The sequence below is a fragment of the Psittacula echo genome, assembly GCF_963264785.1.
Source record: "Psittacula echo genome assembly, chromosome: Z".
NCBI lineage: Eukaryota > Metazoa > Chordata > Aves > Psittaciformes > Psittacidae > Psittacula > Psittacula echo.
In genome coordinates this window covers 104,017,918-104,036,230 of record NC_137742.1, presented here as the reverse complement: position 1 = coordinate 104,036,230, position 18,313 = coordinate 104,017,918, and the positions used below count along the sequence as shown (strand labels likewise).

The following is an 18,313-nucleotide window of genomic DNA, read 5'->3' as shown; positions in this document are numbered from 1 at the left end:
GGGAAAGGATTGGGGGTCAGGGCTCAGGCTTTATCCTCATAGCAGCCCAGTACTCCCAGTACAGTGGGAAAAACAGTACTGGGAAGCATGTGTGAAAGGTTTACAGGGCCAAGCACAGCCACACTTTGCTTTTTTACCAAAACCATGGGATTTGCACCCATTTCAGCAGTGACTTTTGGGGTGCCACATTGCCCAAGCAGACGGGCACAAGGCACACAAGTGGGGACCCCCAAAGGGCTGAATAAACCCAGAGGCACCCCCAGATTACACCATGTGAAGCCCCGCCTGCAGAGGGGTTTATTATACTCCTACCATCCAGTACCAGCAGGTACTGGTTCCATACTGCGTGCAAGGGCAGAACCTCCCATTATAGCACACACAGGGTACCCCCAAAAGGGCTGGATAAACGCAAAGGCACCCCCAAATTGCAGCAAGTGAAGCCCAGCGCCCAGAGCCCCCCATCACCATCTAATACCAGTGGGATACTGGTTCCATACTGGGTGCTGCGGCAGAGGACCCAGGGGGTTAGGAGTACGTGTCGCCTGCATCAAAGGGACACAGGGCTCCCCCTAAACAACATGGCAGCAATTCCAGCTCCACGGGGCTGCTCATGGTGGCAGCAGAATCAATGCAACCATCGGGACATCAGGAGACCATGACGAACTATGTACCTCGAAGTTGGGGGGGGGCACAGGTCCCCCCAGGGCAAGGGAGGGGGAGGACAGAGAACAAGAAGAGGAAGAAGTGGTTATCAAAATACTTTATTTCATGGAAATCCCTCAAAAACAAAACAAAACAAAACAAAACAAAAAAAAGAAAAAAAGAAAAAAAAAAGGGAAGGAAATAAAAACCCAAGAGGAAAAGGACCCTCTCTGTTAGACAGACATGCCCCCAACACCTTCAGGGCTTCTCCTGAATCAACTAAGACATTCTGCTGCTCAAAATAAAAGACAGGTCGTTTTCCCAATGAGACTTTAGTCAAGAATATATATATACTTTTGTTCCTGGAGGGGAAGGGCAGGGGAGAAGGTGATGTTGCCAGCAGTTCACAGCAGTTTTCAGCTCTCTCATTACACAGTATATAGAACTGCATTGCTGAAGACACTCAACACACAGCAGGGCTAACTAGGAGAATACAACTCAAGGCTAGCAGAGAGGAGAGAGGGCAGAGAGAATCAGAGGAAACAGTGAGAGCATCCAATGCGGGGAGAGGCTGGAGTCCTCTGTGCATAATTTACATGGGGCATCTCCTGGAGCAGGCGTCTCTCGGGCGACAAAAACTTCAATCTGGTTTTCATGGTTTCGGGTTTTTTTGTGTGGGTTTGGTTGGTTTTTTTTCCCTAAAAAGAATCGCAGCCAAAATAAGACAGAACTGCAAAAATCCCAACGTGGCTGCTTTGACGCTCGTTATAAAAAGATCAACAGTCACCAGGGTGCTTCCCACTATACTTTCCCTGGGATTTTGGCCCGCTTGCGAGCGATGGCGTCTTCCACCGCCTTGAGCTGCTTCAGGAGCTCCTCCCGTCGGGACAGGGTGCTGGATTTGCCCGCTTTGGCACCCGTGGGGCCTGGCTCCGAGGCTTTGCCAGGGACACTTGTGACTTTGCTGGAGCTCTTGGACTGAGGTGAGAGCTGGCGCTTCCTGGAAGGGAAGAGATTGGAGAGGGTGGTGAGAAGGAGCAGCACATCACGCTGGATTCAAACCCCATTGCCATCTGCTCCAGTGGGAAGCATCGCTCTAAGTGCCCGAGGAAGGAAACAGGTTTGGGACATGAAGCCTGTGGCTGGAAAACTGGCTGAAACAGTAATAGATGAAGTTTTCCAAGGGGATCCTGAGATTTAAAGCCAGCTCCCAAGTGCTGTGCCAGCTGGTGGCTGTCGTGAGCAGCTCACTGGGGTTTTGCACACACAAGGGAGCTTGCAGGGACAAAAGGGAAGAGGGGAAAGCAGCACAGGTAAGTGCAGAGCAGCCCTGGAGTATCCCCACGGTGTCAAATCCCAACAGCTCCTGCCCTAGTGTGGATGTGGCAGTTGTGGGGAGCACCCAGAGATGCACTCTGTGTCTGTGAGATGCTGCAGGATTGTGGCTGAGCCCATGTGGGGAGGATGGGAGCCACCAGTCCCTGCCACCGGCAGCAGTGGCTCTTCCTGGATTGGGTCATGACCAGGTTGGAGGCAATTGGCCTGTGGATTTTCCCACCATAGGCCACTAATTCACCTCCTTCTCACAGGGGAAGGAGGATGACAGGACCAGGAAGCACAAGCCTGCTGGGGTTTGGCAGTGCCACCAGCTCGGTGACATATTGAGAGCACAGTGCAAGCCTTGGCTGGCTCTAATGACTTGGACCGTTTGGGAAAGCACCACTACTGCTGCCAGATGTCAGCGCTGAGAGTCACCATCCCCTCTGTTAAGGCCACTCTTTCATATTACACTTAAGTGAAGTGTGGCTGGGCAAGCATGACCCGAACAGCCCCGAGCAGAAACAAAACACAGACCTACCCTTGGGCTATCCTAGAGCACACCAATGTGTCCCTAACTACCTTGTGTCTGGGCAAAGGGAACACCAAACCCACCATGTGACACTGCCAACCCAAACAGCAGTAGGCAGATGAAGGTCAAGAACAAAGGATGTGGCCAACACCATGGTCTGGTAAGGCTGAGGTTTCTCTACACTGCTGGAAAACAGGACTTCAGGGCCTGAAGAAGGACAGGGCTGTGGCAGCCGGGGACATGTTTTGATTAGGGAAGGCTTCGATACATAGAAATTGAGGCTCACTTGTGCCCCAGGCTGGGGACAGACGCATGGGCAGGGCTGCATCCCTTGGCTCACAGATCCTTGAAGAGATGACACTAGAGACATGCAAAGCAGCACTGTCTGGCTATGGGCAAGGAGGACCAAGGAAGCTTTAGGTGTGCCGCAGAGGGTGCTCCACAACCCTTTAGCCAGAGGCCTCTGAGTGCAGCACAGCCCGAAGCCCCTGGAGCCACACATCAGGTTTTGCAAAGGGATATTCCCAAGCAGTGGGTGCAGGCCACCAAGAAATCAGACAGGAGGTGGACAGCCATCACTGGAGGGAATGGGAAGGTGCAAAGCCAGGGCCAGTCACCACCCAGTCTCAAGCAGGGGTCGCATTTTAACATCTCACAGCAGCAGAGTAAGCAGCTGAGGTTCTGCCAGGCTATGGAAGAGAGGGAATCGGGCACCTGAGCAATGTGCCACAAGGAGCGTGGCAGCAGGAGGATGGGGTTGTACTTTCTTCCTCATTAGCACTATGCAGTGCAAGAAGCAGAGGGCACTGGCATGACTGAGCTTGCACCTTACCCATTTGGCTCCTTTTGCTGGGACTGACCTCAAGAAAACCCCAAGGCTCCTGCTCATTTCCAAGCTGGAACGGCTTAGCCAGTGGCTTCCACATGAACCCCTGGGCATCTCTGGCTGCCACCCAGGGAGCCTGGCATCCTTCCTCTTGTTGTGCCTTCATGGCAACTGGCAACTATGGCCAGAGAGCCTCAGAGCTGCTCGAGAGGAGGGGCTGAGCTGCTGGAGAAGCATCAGCCCCAGCCTGACCCATGAGAACAAGAGGGCACTGACCTGTCTGCCTGTGCAGGAGAAGGTTTTGTGTTCTGGCCTCTCAGTCGTTCTTGCTTGGGTGAAGAGAGTCTTCCAGCTGCCTTCCTGTCACGAGAGCCTATTGGAAAGGGAAAAGTTGAGAGGTTCCCACTCATCACCAAGGTACAGCTTGCTATCCAGCCTACTAAACCATGTCACAGTGTACAGATGCTCTCTTCAGACTTGCCAGACCATGCCAACAACAGGCCAAGTCCAGCAGCAGCCGGAAAACACACCTACCATTGTGCACCCCGTCTCCAGGGGAAGCAGGTAAGCTAGCCAAGGCTGTGCCCCATGGTCAGCTGTACAAAACAGCACCTGCAGGGAGCCACACTGTCCTCTCCTCACCCTCTGGCTGCTGGAACAAAGCTGCTCCATGGTGCTTTTAAGCCATGCTTTACTCTCAAACCTGCGGGGCAGGGCTGGCCCTCCCAGGCAGAGTCAATGCTCCATTATCCAGTTTGTGCACAACAGGCACAGTGGCACTCCAGCTGGCTCCAGGCTGCCCAGGTAACAGAGTGTATTGGTTTAAAGAGTGTTGGGTGAGTGAGCTCTGCTGCTTTTGAAGCCAGCAAACCCACAGGCAGCATCACCTGTGTGTGTTCAGCACAGACTGAACCATCATGCTCTGCCCAAATAGACTCAGCAGTGGTGGGAAGCACATCGGGGTCCTGCAGCAGCGTTACCCAGCTTTGGTGCAGTGGGTTTCCCAACCACTGCTATCCCAGTACGCAAAGAGGCAACCACTGGAAGGCAGCCTGATGCCTGCAGGGCTGTCCATGAGTCCCAGGGACGAGCTGAACAATACTCCCTGCTGTACTGTGCCGGGACAGTGATGCTGGTGGCTGCTAACCTTGCATTCAGTAGCACTTCAGAGAGCAAAGGTGCCCAGTTCCTCACTGCAGCAGCAGCCACTTGTTAGGACAGCCCTCTGCTCCTACAGACTGACACTGTGAGAAAGCCACAGACACTGCAGATCTGATCACAGCACAGTGACAGAACAGAGAAGTGAGACTCAAGCTGGTTCAGCTTCTGCTGGGACACCAGTGTAAGGTGCATGCTCGAGCGTGCCTCTTGCTCAGTCCCAATTCAGTCCAAGGGTACATTCGCCACTGGGAGGTGAGGCTGAGCTGCCTTCTGGGCTTGTGTCCCACTTGCTACTGCTTAGAATGGTTTTATAACGTACAGACAGCAAACAAAACTGTATAATTACATCTACACCTATGCATCTATAAAATCAGCACAGTTTGCTAGGTCGGCCCCTTCATTTGTCTGCAGCACAGCAGTCGTTGTGAACTAGAACCCAGTGAACTTAAACCTCACCCAGTCCCTTCCATGCTGCCTTTGCAGAAGTTGAATGCAACCAGGCTGTTAGCACAGAAGTTTTTTCTGGCTGGTACCCAGAGTCAACAAGATACACCTACAGCCGAGACAACAGGGAAAACAACATCACGTGCCAATGCTGGCTTGTACGTCAACACCAGGCTGACAACTCCCCCCCTTTGGTGCTCAGCAGTGACAGCAAAGGCCGGAGTGTGGCATTCAGGTCCCTCTTGGCACGGCTCACTAGCTCGGTTTTCCAAGGTGCTCATTCTGCTGGTGACGATTCAGACCCAGGAGAACACTTGGAAAGCCCGTGTCTTTCTAAACATACAGGGCAGATCAGGTTGTGTCACACACAGGTGGGGAAATCACCTCATTTCACAGGACAGGTGATTGAGCCAATTACTGCATCCATCCCAGAGCCTTGGCAGCCTGTGCTCCCTTTCTAAGCACTGCCACAAGCCTTTCCATCAGGAAGACTGAGAGGCACAGAAAACTCTGGGATACAGTAAAGGAAAACCCTCTGACTTCCCCAGCCACATCCAATGATGTTACTAGAGAACAGGAGGCTGTGGTGGGATGGATGCGTTTAGTTACAGCAGAGATGAGCACATTGTGTCTTCAAAGTGAGGGCTTTCTTGTTTTTTTCTCTGCAGTGGACTTACACAGACACAGTGGAGCCAAGGCACTCTCAGTGTGCATCACAAGGCAGCTAGGCAAGGCCGGGTTTGGCTGCCCAGGGCTGACCTCACCTCGTTTACTTCACAAACCAGAGCGTCTCACCTGCACCGTGTTTTCACAGCAGGACAGCAAATACACCCATGTTATCTGGTGGCAATCACACACTTTGAGGTTTTGGAAGGACACATGCCTGCAATTAACCTCTCCAGAGCATGGACTCTTGCAGCACAGACTTTCACGGGTCATTTGTCGCATGAGCACCGCCTGGAGCGGTGGAGCAGGAACCCAGCCAGGCCAAGAGCCCCTGGGATGTCTCACCTCTGTCAGGCGACAGGTTCGCCCGTTTGGCTGGAGGAGAGCTCGGCCTGTCTTTGTCTGTTGGCTCGTATCTCTTCCTGCTTCCTTTGTCAGCTGCCTGAAATGGAATTAAAACAGACAATGGAGCTGAGCAGCTACTTCCCTCTGGGGAGGGAAGCAGGCAGAGATATCTCCTGTGATGGGTGCCCGTGGTGTACTCACTGGCTCATGCAAGCGTGTCTCCTACTAAACATTTTGTGCATACCAGTCCCAACCATCACTGGCACTACGTAATTCCTATACCACCATAAGCAAATAAGCAACATTCTCTGGCACTGGGGCTATTTTCATAATGGTCAGGTAAATATCATCATTTTGTAGAGTTTTCTTTTTTCCAGCAGCACCCAGGACAGCAAATGTCAAGGACGCACGTGGAGCTGTGCCTTCTTCTACGATCCAACCCTGGCAGGCAGCAGTTATGTGTCATGGCACACTCCTCCCTATGGAGCATGCTTCACAGACTTGATAAACGCGCCTCACGTCATAGCACAGGGAAGTAGAGAAAACTGCAGCCTTAGACTGCAACGGGGAATTTGGACTGTCAGAAAAACAACATTAATGCTTCAACACCAGGAACCTACCCATGTGACTGGGCCAACACCCTGCCCCAGCACAAAACCCCAAGAGGCCAAACTCTCCCATATCATCTGGATTGCAATCTCAGCCAAAGGCACTGATCTGGGGCATCAGGCTCAGTTGTAGTGGGGAAAGAAGCAGGCTCCCTGCAGAAAGTGTGGACAACCCATGGAGGACAGGTAATTGCCACTTTTACCTCCTGACTCAGATAATGACTTGTCAGCAGCTCACTCGGAGCAGGCAGTGGGAGGAGAGCTCACTGGGAAGCGTGCGGGAAGCATGCTTTCAGCAGGCACATGTGGGACTGCACCGTGCACGTCTTCGCCTCGGTGCTCTGGCTGCAGCCTTCAGGAAAGTGGGTAAGAGCCCTTGAAGCTGCAGCAGGAATGTGCCCCAGGGGAGCCGCCAACACAGTCCCAAACTGAAGCCACCACAGGGTGTGTGCTGCCAGACTGGTTCTGTCTGCCGCCCTTCAATCCCAGCTGCAGACCTACCCGGCTGAGCTCATCCCGACAGTGTGGAGCCTGGAGCATCAACCCTGTCAGCCCCGAGCCCCAGCATCCATCCCATCCACTCCTTGGATCCCTGCGTGGAGGGAATCGCAGCCATCCCACCTCTCACCTTATTCAAGAGAGTCAGTTTGATCTCTTTGTGAGCGCTGAAGCCCCCCTGTTGAGACTGGGGGGCTGAGGGCTGCTGGGTCTGGGGGAGCTGCTGCAATTTGCTCCCCTGGTTGGGCTTGGCTGACTTCAGGAGCTGACCGGGCACATCCCGTTTCCGCTTCTCCTCTTTAGTGCTGTCTTCTTTTTTTGACTTTCCTGTTGAAACCAGAGAGCAAACATAGTGTCTTGTGACCGGTTTCCTTTTGCCTGACCTCCCTTAGGAGGGCAGGGCAAGAGGATGCTGCTCCAGGGACTGAAAAAGCCCACACCAGTTAGCACACTGTGTGGCCCCAAGGTTAAAAGATTCAGGAAACCAGAATTTCCACAGAGAGGACACTTAAAAAGACAAAGAACAAAAGGCTCTTGCTGCCAACTTTGCTACGGTCTAAAAAGAACAGAGGAGGAGCAACACAGTATTGGTGTTATTCAGAAGATTTAGCATCACCTTGCCAGGGTGAAAGAGAAGAAGGTAAGAATGGGAGCATCAGGCAGAACTCCCAGGCTGGAAAAAAAAATCTTTACAGCTAGAGACATGTGGATGGAAGGATGCAAGTGTGTATTTGCTCCAAAGCCTCCCTATTCCAAGGCCTTAGTCTCCTCACATGAAGCCTCCCATGGCTCCCTTGGGAGCCATTTAACTACATGAATATCACATGGGCTCCCTTACTCTATGCCGGCCACAAACATCAGCCTCTGCTCAGCAATCTTCTCAGAGCCCATAGTATCCCAAAGGAAGCCGTACGCAGATCTCTGCTCCCCTCCCTTCTTTTCCCAGGACCGCTAATATAAGAAAATCCCAAGCCAAGAACCTCTACCTTTCCTCTGCTGTGCTGGGGTTGGGGATCGAGAGCTGGCTGAGGAAACAGGACTGGCCAGGTCCGCGTACATGTCTTCGGAGTCGGCGCTGTGTACAGAGCTGCTGCTGGAGGAGGCACTAGAGACAGAAGAAACGCTGCTCACACTCAGGGACCTGGAAAAAGCCAACAGCCCGTTACAGTCACAAATGCAACAAGAACCACGCAGCAATGAGGCAGACACCTTTGTCTCAATTGCCCTGCATTGCTAGGATGTCAGAAAGCTGCTAAGGCAGGCAATGATCAGGAAGAGACAAAGGCTGTGCCTCCTGGGGTGCAGACAACATGAGAAATGCCAAATGTGTTGGATGCAAACCTAGAAAGTACTGTTTATTTATAAACAGGATTAAGGCAATATATAAACAGGTCACTGTTTCCTCAAGTAAACAAAAAGTGAAAGCAGGGTGTGCACTGCTATGTACAGGTCAGTGTTACGGCTCAGGTCAAGGGTTCTCTGGCAATGTTTTTGTTGTTTGGCACACATTTATTCATGGAGCCTTTGAAAGCCCTGGAATCCTACAGCCCACAGCTCCTGACCAGCTCCCCAGGGTACAGGGGAGCCCAGCTGCCTGTTCTGAGGATGCACATGAAGTCATAACTGATAATGACAGGAGAGATGCTTTTAAGATGGCTATCTTCTAATAGTGTGTATAAGATGGCTATCTTCTTATGGATTCACAACGTTGTGCCAGACAACTATTATATTAAAGAAGAATTTCTATTTAGAAATGTAACAGACAGAAATACAGGGCTATGCATCAGCCAGACTTCCCTTCAGGGGCACACCGCCACCACAGCTTTGCTACATTGAAGTGACTCCAACAATCCCAGCTCCCTGGGGTTGCCACCATTGTACGGGACCAGGCGTATTTTAACTACATGAATATTCAGGCAGCCTCTCCAGCAGGTTCTGCAGGCCACACCGACTTCTGTGCTTCAAACAGCCCTAACAGCAGGGTCCAAGCTCATTTGCTGGAGCTGACTTCGAAATGACTGAACGGGCTGCAGCAGCTTCAGCATGGATAGCTCTGGAAGGAGCTGCAAAGTCTCTACCTGCTGGCACCATGACATAGACAGCAGCAGCCTTCCAGAACCCAAAGGGGCTGATGAAACCTGGAGAGGGGCTTTGGAGAAGGGCCTGTAGGGACAGGACGAGGGGAATGGCTTTAACCTGCCAGAGGGGAGACTGAGATGAGCTCTTGGGCAGAAGCTCTTCCCTGTGAGGGTGCTGAGGCGCTGGCACAGGGTGCCCAGAGAAGCTGTGGCTGCCCCATCCCTGGCAGTGTTCAAGGCCAGGTTGGACACAGGGGCTTGGAGCAAGCTGCTCCAGTGGAAGGGGTCCCTGCCCGTGGCAGGGGTTGGAGCTGGATGAGCTTTAAGGTCCCTTCCAAGCAAAACCACTCAACCATCGACAGATTCCATGACTGTTGAAATGGCAACTGGATGAGCCAGAAACTCGTTCTCCAGGACAGCTCCTGGCTATGAGGTTGTGACAGCAAATCTGGTTTGGGCATACACTATTTCCCCCTTTCCCACACACCTGAGAAAGCAGCAAGCACAGCCCCAGTGCCACACAAAGAACACCTGCAGTAAGTTTTCCCCATCTTCTCCTCTCAAGCCCAGCACAGAACCAGCGCACCCGAGCACTCTCTGAACCTCTTGCATCACCCCTGCCCAATCTGATGAATGTGACAAGCATGTAGTAAACAAGTTTGTATTTCTGTAAAATAACACGGATGTTAAACCTTGGAGATTCACAGAGTTCAGATATGTGAATTACCACTGGTCAGAGCCAAAGTCCTACTTAATACACTAATTTTACACTACAGGTCTACTGTGTCACAGGGAAGTGCTGTGTTTCAAGACTGCCTGTGAGGTTTCAGTGATTTCTGTGTGTGAACAGATGCAAAACAGCTGAATGAAGGACTTGAAAGAGGTTTATTTCATCACTCTTTACTGGAGGGAGTTAGCTGTTTACAAATCCCACAGACTAACAGCCATGTAACTATTCACTTGGGGCTAAACACAAAGGGAACTGGCCATGCAACTTTGCCAGCAAAGTAAAAATATCATTAGCTGGGCCTTTTAGGTATTTTCTGACTTACCTCTTCTGACAGGCCAAGCATCTTCCCTAAGGACATTCAGTAACCAGAGGTAGCAGAGGTTTAGAAGACCAAAGCTCCGTAGCCTGAAACTGTTAACTGCTAAGTAAATTAGGATGTGGGATCAACCCTGGCCATAAGGAGGTATTTTGTTTATAATTTAAGTAAAAAAAAATGGACAGCTTGGTACACATGGTAGACTATTTCCTTGAATAAGGCGCAAGGACACTACCAATGTCATACTACTGTCATGATTCAGAACTTTGGATTTATACCACCACACAAACAACCTTGTTTCACATCCTATTTACCTACAGCTTCTGATACTTGAAGCTACTGAGAGCTTTTGCTGTGAAAACCACAACAGTGAACAACAGTTATAATCTCCTCCTACTTCAACAAAGGTTGTGAAGGATCAAGGCTGTACCTGGACTTCCTGGACCCCGACGGAGAGTGGGAGACTGAGGCAGATGATGATCTGGAATGAGATCTGGAGAGAGACCGAGACAAGGACCTAGATCGGGAACTGGAACCGCTGTAGCTGCTGGCACTGCCACTGATGCTGCCGCTGATGGTCCGCCTGCAAGACAGCAAATGGCATCCTCACCTCGCTGTGCTGTCGTGAAATGGTGTTGGGAGGAAGTGCTGAGGGACAGTTTGAACCTGATGCTGTAGTCCTGTACTACATGAGATCGGTGCTTTGGATGTGTAATTGTTTCAGATGTTCTTCTCAACCTTGTGTTTGCAGTCCTGAGGAAGCATCTGTTTTCTGAACAGCAGGTGTTTTACGCAAGACTGAGTAACACTAATGAAAGCCAGGCAAAGAATGAGCTCAAGTAACTTAACCCTGTACTGATACCAGGAGCAAATGCTTCCTACTGAAAGAAATTGCTAACTGCAACTACACAGCGGTACCACCTTGTATTTCAGGCTTTACAAATAATCATACCCATTTTTTGTGACTAACGCACCAGTACTAACATAAACAGAGCTGTAGTCATCTCCACAGCAGGGAGGTTAGAGGATACTAGAGTTTGTGTGGGTATAAGCATGAAAAAACACAAAATCCCAAACCCCAAGACTGGAATAAAGAATAAAGATATCCAAGATTATTATTAACCAGTTAAAGTTAAATGGGAACTAGAACTGATGGAGTTTCTAGAGAAAATAATTTGTTGTGATCTCTTTTCACCTATGGATACAGAACTGCTCAGAGGCCAGGCCTTTTCTTTGGCTACTGGGAAGAAATGGGAAATGTAATCCCACGCAAAATGAAGACCTGACTCAGAATGCTTCTGAAAACCTTAGTGGAAACCATACTTCCAGCCATCTTCAAAACACACTGACAAAGACCATAATTCATGATGGAAACCTCCATTCTACAAAAAGCATATATGCCTTACAGCAGTAATAAGGTGTTATGAGTCTCCTTGTGTGCCCATAAACCAGGCATTTGTAATATATACACTTCTTATGCACCAAACCTCTGGTTCCATAGACTAGACACATGGATACCATTCAAATACAGTACAATGAATTAAGGCCAATAAGCATATTCAAATACAGACAAGTGCTCTTGCTTGAAACCCATCAGAAGCCTCGCTCATTTCAAATGCAAAGGGAGAAGAAAGGCAACAGAAACAGTTAAGAGGACAGACAGAACAGGACACCTGAAACATTCAAACTAGTCACACAGGATGAAGCTAGGAAGAGAAAGCAAAGCAGAGGAGCCAGCAAGTTCTCTATGGGGGACAGTGAAAGTAGTGGAGTTTTCCCTCCTCTCCTCCAGTGGTTCTAACCGAGTGCTGATGAACCAGCTCCCAGGACCACACAAATACTCCCTGCACACTGGCACACAGTGAGTAAATGGTCCAAACCCATCGCTACAAAGCTCATCACTCCAACACATGAGATCTGCTCTCTGGACCAAACGCACCTCTCCTTTCTTGCTGCATGGCCTCTGCAACCAGCGGCTCTGAAACATGCCTTTTTTTGCACTGCAGACCCTGCTTTTTTGACACATTTAATGTATTCCACGTACTTCATCCCCCAACCAGCCTTCAGAGGCAAGAGCCACTCGCTGTGGCTAGTCACTAGCATCACCCCCAATTCCTTCCCTCTCTCCCCATTTCCTTCCTGCCCCAGGAAACAGATTTCTCCTTTAAAACTGAAAAGCCCTTGTAGTCAGGACACCTGAGAGAACCCCAGGATTTGCTGTATCTGCCTGAAGATCAAGCCTCACTCCACCCCACAGCTTTCTTACCTCCTGGGTGGAGTCCTGGTCTGACGTTCCTTCCTTCTTGCCTCTCGATTATCCCCAGGTTTGGCTGGCTCAGGTGCAGCTGTTGTAATTTTAGCGAGTGGCTGAAGGACTGGAAGGGCAGCTAGTTTCTTCACAGATTTTTCACTGCAAAAGGAACATTTTCATGATTTTGTCATCAAAATCAGTAGGTACAGACCACAAATATTCCCAAAAAGCAAAGAAATGCACTTGTGTTTGTTGATGACCGAATGTTATATAGGTTACTGTAGCTACAGACACTTGCTGTATCACCAAACCACACACAGCGCAGATTCCCCTAAAAGATTTCCCATTTCCCACATTCTAAATCAAGTCACCTTTTCAGACATACATTACTTTACAACAGCCAATTTTGGAGACATTTGACTTGTAAATTAACTACTGAAGTAGACCGTGTGGAATCACTGTTTCTTATCTATTTGATTCTGTGCATTTTTATCCAAAACACACACACCTACCTAAAATCTGCCAGTTAGGTTTCAGAATCAAACACACACAGTTTTTGCAGAAGTCCTCTTTTTCACTCCCTCACAAAGATCAGGGTGCAAAAGAGCCTGTGTATGTAGACGGATCCCATAGGACCCATTCTTGGCTTGTGTTTCCCTGTGGAATGCTTGATGGGTTAACATCACTGCAGAGGACCGCTACACACCATTTTGAGACTTTATCTACCCTCCACTATGTCAGTCATGCTTTGGCTCTTCAGCACTGCTCAATTCTGGGCTCAGAGCACTCCAATCTCTGCTCTAATAGCTGGTTACTCCTCAACATCCCCAGCACTGATGTCACACCTAGTATTAAGTAGGGAGGTGGCAGCCGTCTGCATACAAAAATAGAGACTGTTAATTCCTCCTCTTGTGCTTAAGAGTATCTGTATTTATTCCCTGCAGAACACAGGATTAAGCACATGCAGCGTTATGCAGCGAAAACAATCCCCATACTAGTGCAGGTTGGCTGGTATCCTGTGTCACCAAACCAGCACTGCAATATGCACCAGAAGGGTGTAAAGACATCGCTGCAGGCAGAGAGCATGTCCTGAAAGGGTTGAACCCTCCGAATTGAGAAGGAAGAAAAAATAAAGGAAGGTCAATTAGGTAGAAGAAGTGTGGCAAAGGGGATTGTCCTGTATTCTGGAGAATTCAGGGGCATTCCCATGGTGTAATCTATTTGCAGGTGACCTTGAAAGAGGTGACATCACTATGGTGTTGTGTCACCGCCAACGTATCTGTAATTTACTGCGTATTACAGGAGTTTGTGAAATAACAGCTTCAAGTATTTTAAAGAGCAGGAGTGCTAGGATAATCTGCCAAAAACAGTTTCACCCCTACAGTACTGCTTTAATTTGTCATCAATGTGACAAATGTTAAAGTAGATGAGGCTGAACCATTTCTTTATTCCAAGGCTGTACATTAACTAAACCCACAGTAGAGGAATGAATTAAACTTTCTTATAGCTCCTGTGTAAACATATCTGCGCACACAGAATGTTTAAATAACAAATCATGCATGTGTTTAAACACTCACGTATACATATAATACTTAAGGTTACTTGTACAGTTGGATTTAATAAGTGTCATCTTTTAATTAAATATGCAAAGCTAAGCAATCTTCTATACAGGTCATATTTTCCATCTTCCATTTCTTCCTTAAGCTGTCAACCAGGCCAGAAGGGTCTGACTCAGGGATTGGGCTCCTGTTTGGAGCCTCTTTCTGCACTGCTCTACCAGAATGCAGATGAAGCCTTACCCTTTTCCAGCAGGTGGTAATAAATCCCCTTTAGCCTTCCCAAGTGGCTTGTGTGGAGATGGTGTTGGAGAAGGAGAGGGTGAAGATGAGAAGGACCGTGACCTAGAAAGAAAGGACACATCAGTCTCTGCGACTGCAGAGGGCTTTTGGTGCACTTAGCCCTCACCTCCTCCTTTGGCTAGAGACTGCAGTCCAGGAACTAGTTCCTGTGGGTTTGAGGCTACCCTAGTTTTATATTTGGATTCTGTTCAACAAAACTAACTTCTGTCGCCAGAACAGTGGTAAAAGTAGAAAACAAAAGTCAAAAATAGGGCTGACTGCAAGAGAGGCACTCAGATATTCCATACCAACACCCAAGGCTTTCTCCACACTGTCTGTATTCTCTCCTTAGGGAGAAATAAGGGGAAAACAAGTAGGATTTTGACTTGCAATTTCAGCATGATTTGTTTCAACCTGCTTTATGTTCCTGTAACTCCATGTACAGTTTACCCTTTAAACAGCACCAAAAAAGAAAACTCTCAGCAGAAAGACTATAATACATCTAACTGGGTATCCACAACTTCTGGAACACAAAGGGGTTAAAAATCCCCAAACAAGCAGAGTATATCAAAGCAAACAGATCAAAGGGCAAAGGCTGTTTCCTAAGATCAGGACTGACCAAAGCAGCAAGCCACTTACACAGCTCACCAGATGCTGGCATTTGAGTGATTCACCCCACCACCAAGGCTGGAAGTACCCTTGTTGCAGCTTAGTACTTCAGAAAGCCAGGCACCTCGGTGACTCGCCTTCTGAAGAACAGTTAGGCACTTGGGTGTTCCTCACTCTCCTGCCTTCCCACAGAGGCATCTAATTGGAGTGTGTCACCTCTGCCTGGTGCTGTCCTGCCAAAGGATGCAGTGGATGGTGGAAGGCCAGCCTGCTCCCCAGAAACACTATATGCTTGCATCAAGATAATTCCCACCTGAGCCCTTCCTAGGAGAAACCACATCTCCAACAGTGACACTGTGCGCTCCCATCAACTGTGTCATCCACTCTGGGCATCTGTGTGATTCCAGCTCTGAAGAGGTGCCTAAGGAGCCAGTTCTCCTACTACGCATATTCCAGACTTGGGAAAGCAGTCTACAGGGGCAAGGAAGTGGCAGGGCAATAAACAAGCCTCTGTTTAATCAGCATGGGACACTGAACTGCTACTTTGAAGTACAAAGACTATTACAAGACACAACTGCTTTAATAAAGAAATGTGATTTGCCTCTTTAAACAGAAATTCCAGCACAATAGAGAAGAGATGCCGGTAACTTCTTCCAATCATAAAATGCAAATGATGGAAACGTTCATCTCAGCCAGGCTCCTACAATTGCTCAGCTACCACAGGCATGGGAAAGAACCCAGCCACAACAGCATAGTGGGTGGGAGCACTGGGGAGAGAAGGGGGTGGCTGATGTATCTGCTTCATCCAACAACCAAACCAGCAGGCTGCCTTGCAGTCTATAGTATTTCCCTCACCCAAAAAAGTGGTTTGAGTGTTTTATTTCAAGAGTTGGCTATTTGCATTTAAGCAGCAGCACAAGCAGCTGTTAGTAAGTGTCTGGAAAATAGTAAACCATTACTTTCACATCCAAGGAGTCATTACCTGGACCTGCTGCCTGAGAAAGAGCTGTGTCTTGAAGAGCGACTAGAGTAAGAGCTGTAAGATGATGATCTGGAACGGGATCGTGAGGAACCTGAACCAGAATAGGTGGATGAACGAGAAGAGGACCTGAAAGAAACATATTAGATTAAAAGTCTATCAAGAAGTCCACCGAGACCAAGGTCTTGTTTCCTGTCTGCTCTTCCCAAGTTCTCAGACACTGCTCCAAAACCTACTTGCCTTATCCAGTGACCTGTCAGGACTACAGCCTCTCCTCCATCCCCTCTTTTCTTTTCACCATTGCTACCGTCTTTGTGCTCTCTAACAGGCCTCCCCTCCTTTAGCTACTGATTTTCCATCCCTCTTCAGGAACTCCTTCCACACATTTTCATGCCTTCACATCTGACGATCCCCTGATAGGTTAGGTCACACAGGAGATAACAGAAAAATCTCAGGTGCAGTGATCCCAGCAAGAAAAGCTATCTGCTTTAGGAGGGCTTTGGTTTTTAGATCCATATCTTCAACTCAGCATGTTCCTCATTCCTCTGTGATACATTTCCCCCCTCTTTTCAGAAGCTTCAAGTTCAAGCATTTAAAGAAAATGGACCCAGCTTATGCCTCAACTCCTCTAAATTCAGGATGCTTCTTTCTGAAAGGTGGATTTCCCTTAAGCTCACACCCATTGGTTTCCAAGCTCCACTTCATCCCTCTAAAGCTGTGTTGAGCCTCCACAACCCCAGTTTCCCCCTAGTAGCATCAGTCTGCCTTTCCTAGGCTCCCCTCATCTCAAGCACTGCTGGAGCAAACAGGCTCCAATGTTTATAAAGCTTCCAGCTTTTTCTGCTCCTACTAAGGTCAGTTGTCACCTACATGAGTTACTCATCTTGTGGACTGCAACCAGGTTTAGTTTACCTGAAGAGTGACTTTTCCAAGGACTTTTCTTAGTTTCAACAGATCACAACACAGCACCCACAGTTAAATACTCCCCTTGATTTCCATCTCACGACCTATATATGCTGGTCTTCATAGCTGTTAGTGAGCACAAGAGTCTTGAACTGCTTTCCCAAACATCTCAACACCTTCTGCTGACAAGAAAGCACCGCACTGCATTCCCTTACACATTAACACAGCTTGGATGCAAGATGCTCTTTGCCTTCACTCACCTTGAGGAGCCAGAAGCAGACCCTGAAGAAGCAGAGGTTTTTCGGCGCCTGCGTGCACGGCTGGGGGACACAGACACACCAAGCTTCTTTTTGGGAGACTTTGATCGGCGCCAGGGGTCCTTCCATTCATCTGCTCTCTTGGACTGAGTGGTGGTAATTGTGGTTGCCTCCTTCTCCTTCTTTGGTGGCTCTGGTTGACGGCTGGAAAGTAGACAGAAGTAGATGGGATTAATTTTTATATATATATGTGTGTGTGTGTGTGTGTGTGTGTGTGTGTGTGTGTCCGTCCATAAAGGCTAACAGAAACACAGGGCCAGGAAAATATCTGAGAAATCCATCATTTATAACAATACTATCTCTTAACCTCCACTGTGAGATATTCAGAATCACTCTGGAGTGATGAGGTGTTAGAGTAGCTATCATTTTGTCAATCAATGACTGCAAGCCCATCAAAACAGCACTACCTGTGAGTTTTATCAACTACTTTGTTGCACTGACCTAGCTGCAACCTGCCAGCTGATTTCAGCTTTGGCTTTCGGCCTCCAAGGAGCAGGCAGAAACAGATGCAAGAGGGAACGGAATAGGAAATCTGGTTCTTCCTACACTTACGTCAAGGTGCTACAGCTGGAGCAACCCAAACCTGGTAGGCAGCTGCTGAAAATAATACGCAGAGCTAGACTAAGAACAGACATCGAGTATGCATCTGAAACACTGCCTGGATACAGCAAACTGCTGGAAACAACTAGCGGGCACTAAGAAAAGAGATTCAGCCTCAGTCACGCTCCTACAGTTCTCTCATCACAACATCATGTGGGCCTGTGTCACAAGTCCACAGCCAAGACAGGTCGATCTGTTTTTACCCTTACAAAGGGGATGGTTACCTCATCAACTAAGCATAAAGAAGTTCATAATGGCTGTTTTATCACCCTATTATTCTCCAAGTGCTTGAAAACACCACTGAACATGTGCTCTGTTGTTGATAACTATGATACTAGATACCCTCCATCTTCTCCCCTCCCTTTCAAGGGCTCTACTTGTATTTCCCCTTTTGCTTTGTTTCCCCAGGTTTTCCTTCTTCCCTACAACCATTTGGGAATAGTTCGGGGCTAACTTTTCAGCATCTGCACCAGATACTTCCTTAAGTATTCCGGGATGAGTTACGTTTCTTCTGGCCTAGACTTTATTACCTCTCTTATCTATGGGTGATAAAACCTGGGATTTTTCCTTGCCCTCACTCTAACCTGCACATGACTGTTAAAATTACCTGCTTACAACCTTCTCTCTTGGGTTTTAAGAAAAGCTTGTGCTTG

At 48.6% G+C, this 18,313-nt stretch overlaps 1 protein-coding gene across 5 annotated transcripts in view; it reads right to left on the bottom strand.

The window, feature by feature from the left end:
- Positions 1-257: 257 nt before the first annotated feature.
- The window catches only part of ZC3H18 (zinc finger CCCH-type containing 18), a 49,026-nt gene continuing 30,970 nt past the window's right edge, over positions 258-18,313 (bottom strand). For 2 of the 5 annotated variants that reach the window (XM_080637422.1, XM_080637423.1), the window contains exons 11-20: positions 17,004-17,204; positions 15,844-15,969; positions 14,214-14,315; positions 12,430-12,573; positions 10,594-10,746; positions 8,026-8,180; positions 7,170-7,366; positions 5,934-6,030; positions 3,594-3,690; positions 259-1,642 (exon numbers count right to left, since the gene is read on the bottom strand). In XM_080637422.1, coding sequence (XP_080493548.1) covers positions 1,444-1,642; positions 3,594-3,690; positions 5,934-6,030; positions 7,170-7,366; positions 8,026-8,180; positions 10,594-10,746; positions 12,430-12,573; positions 14,214-14,315; positions 15,844-15,969; positions 17,004-17,204 — 1,471 coding nt within the window. In that variant the 3' untranslated portion in view covers positions 259-1,443. Of the gene's footprint in view, positions 1,643-3,593; positions 3,691-5,933; positions 6,031-7,169; positions 7,367-8,025; positions 8,181-10,593; positions 10,747-12,429; positions 12,574-14,213; positions 14,316-15,843; positions 15,970-17,003; positions 17,205-18,313 lie in introns of all 5 variants that reach the window. The other 3 variants (XM_080637425.1, XM_080637426.1, XM_080637424.1) reach the window with 2 other exon arrangements.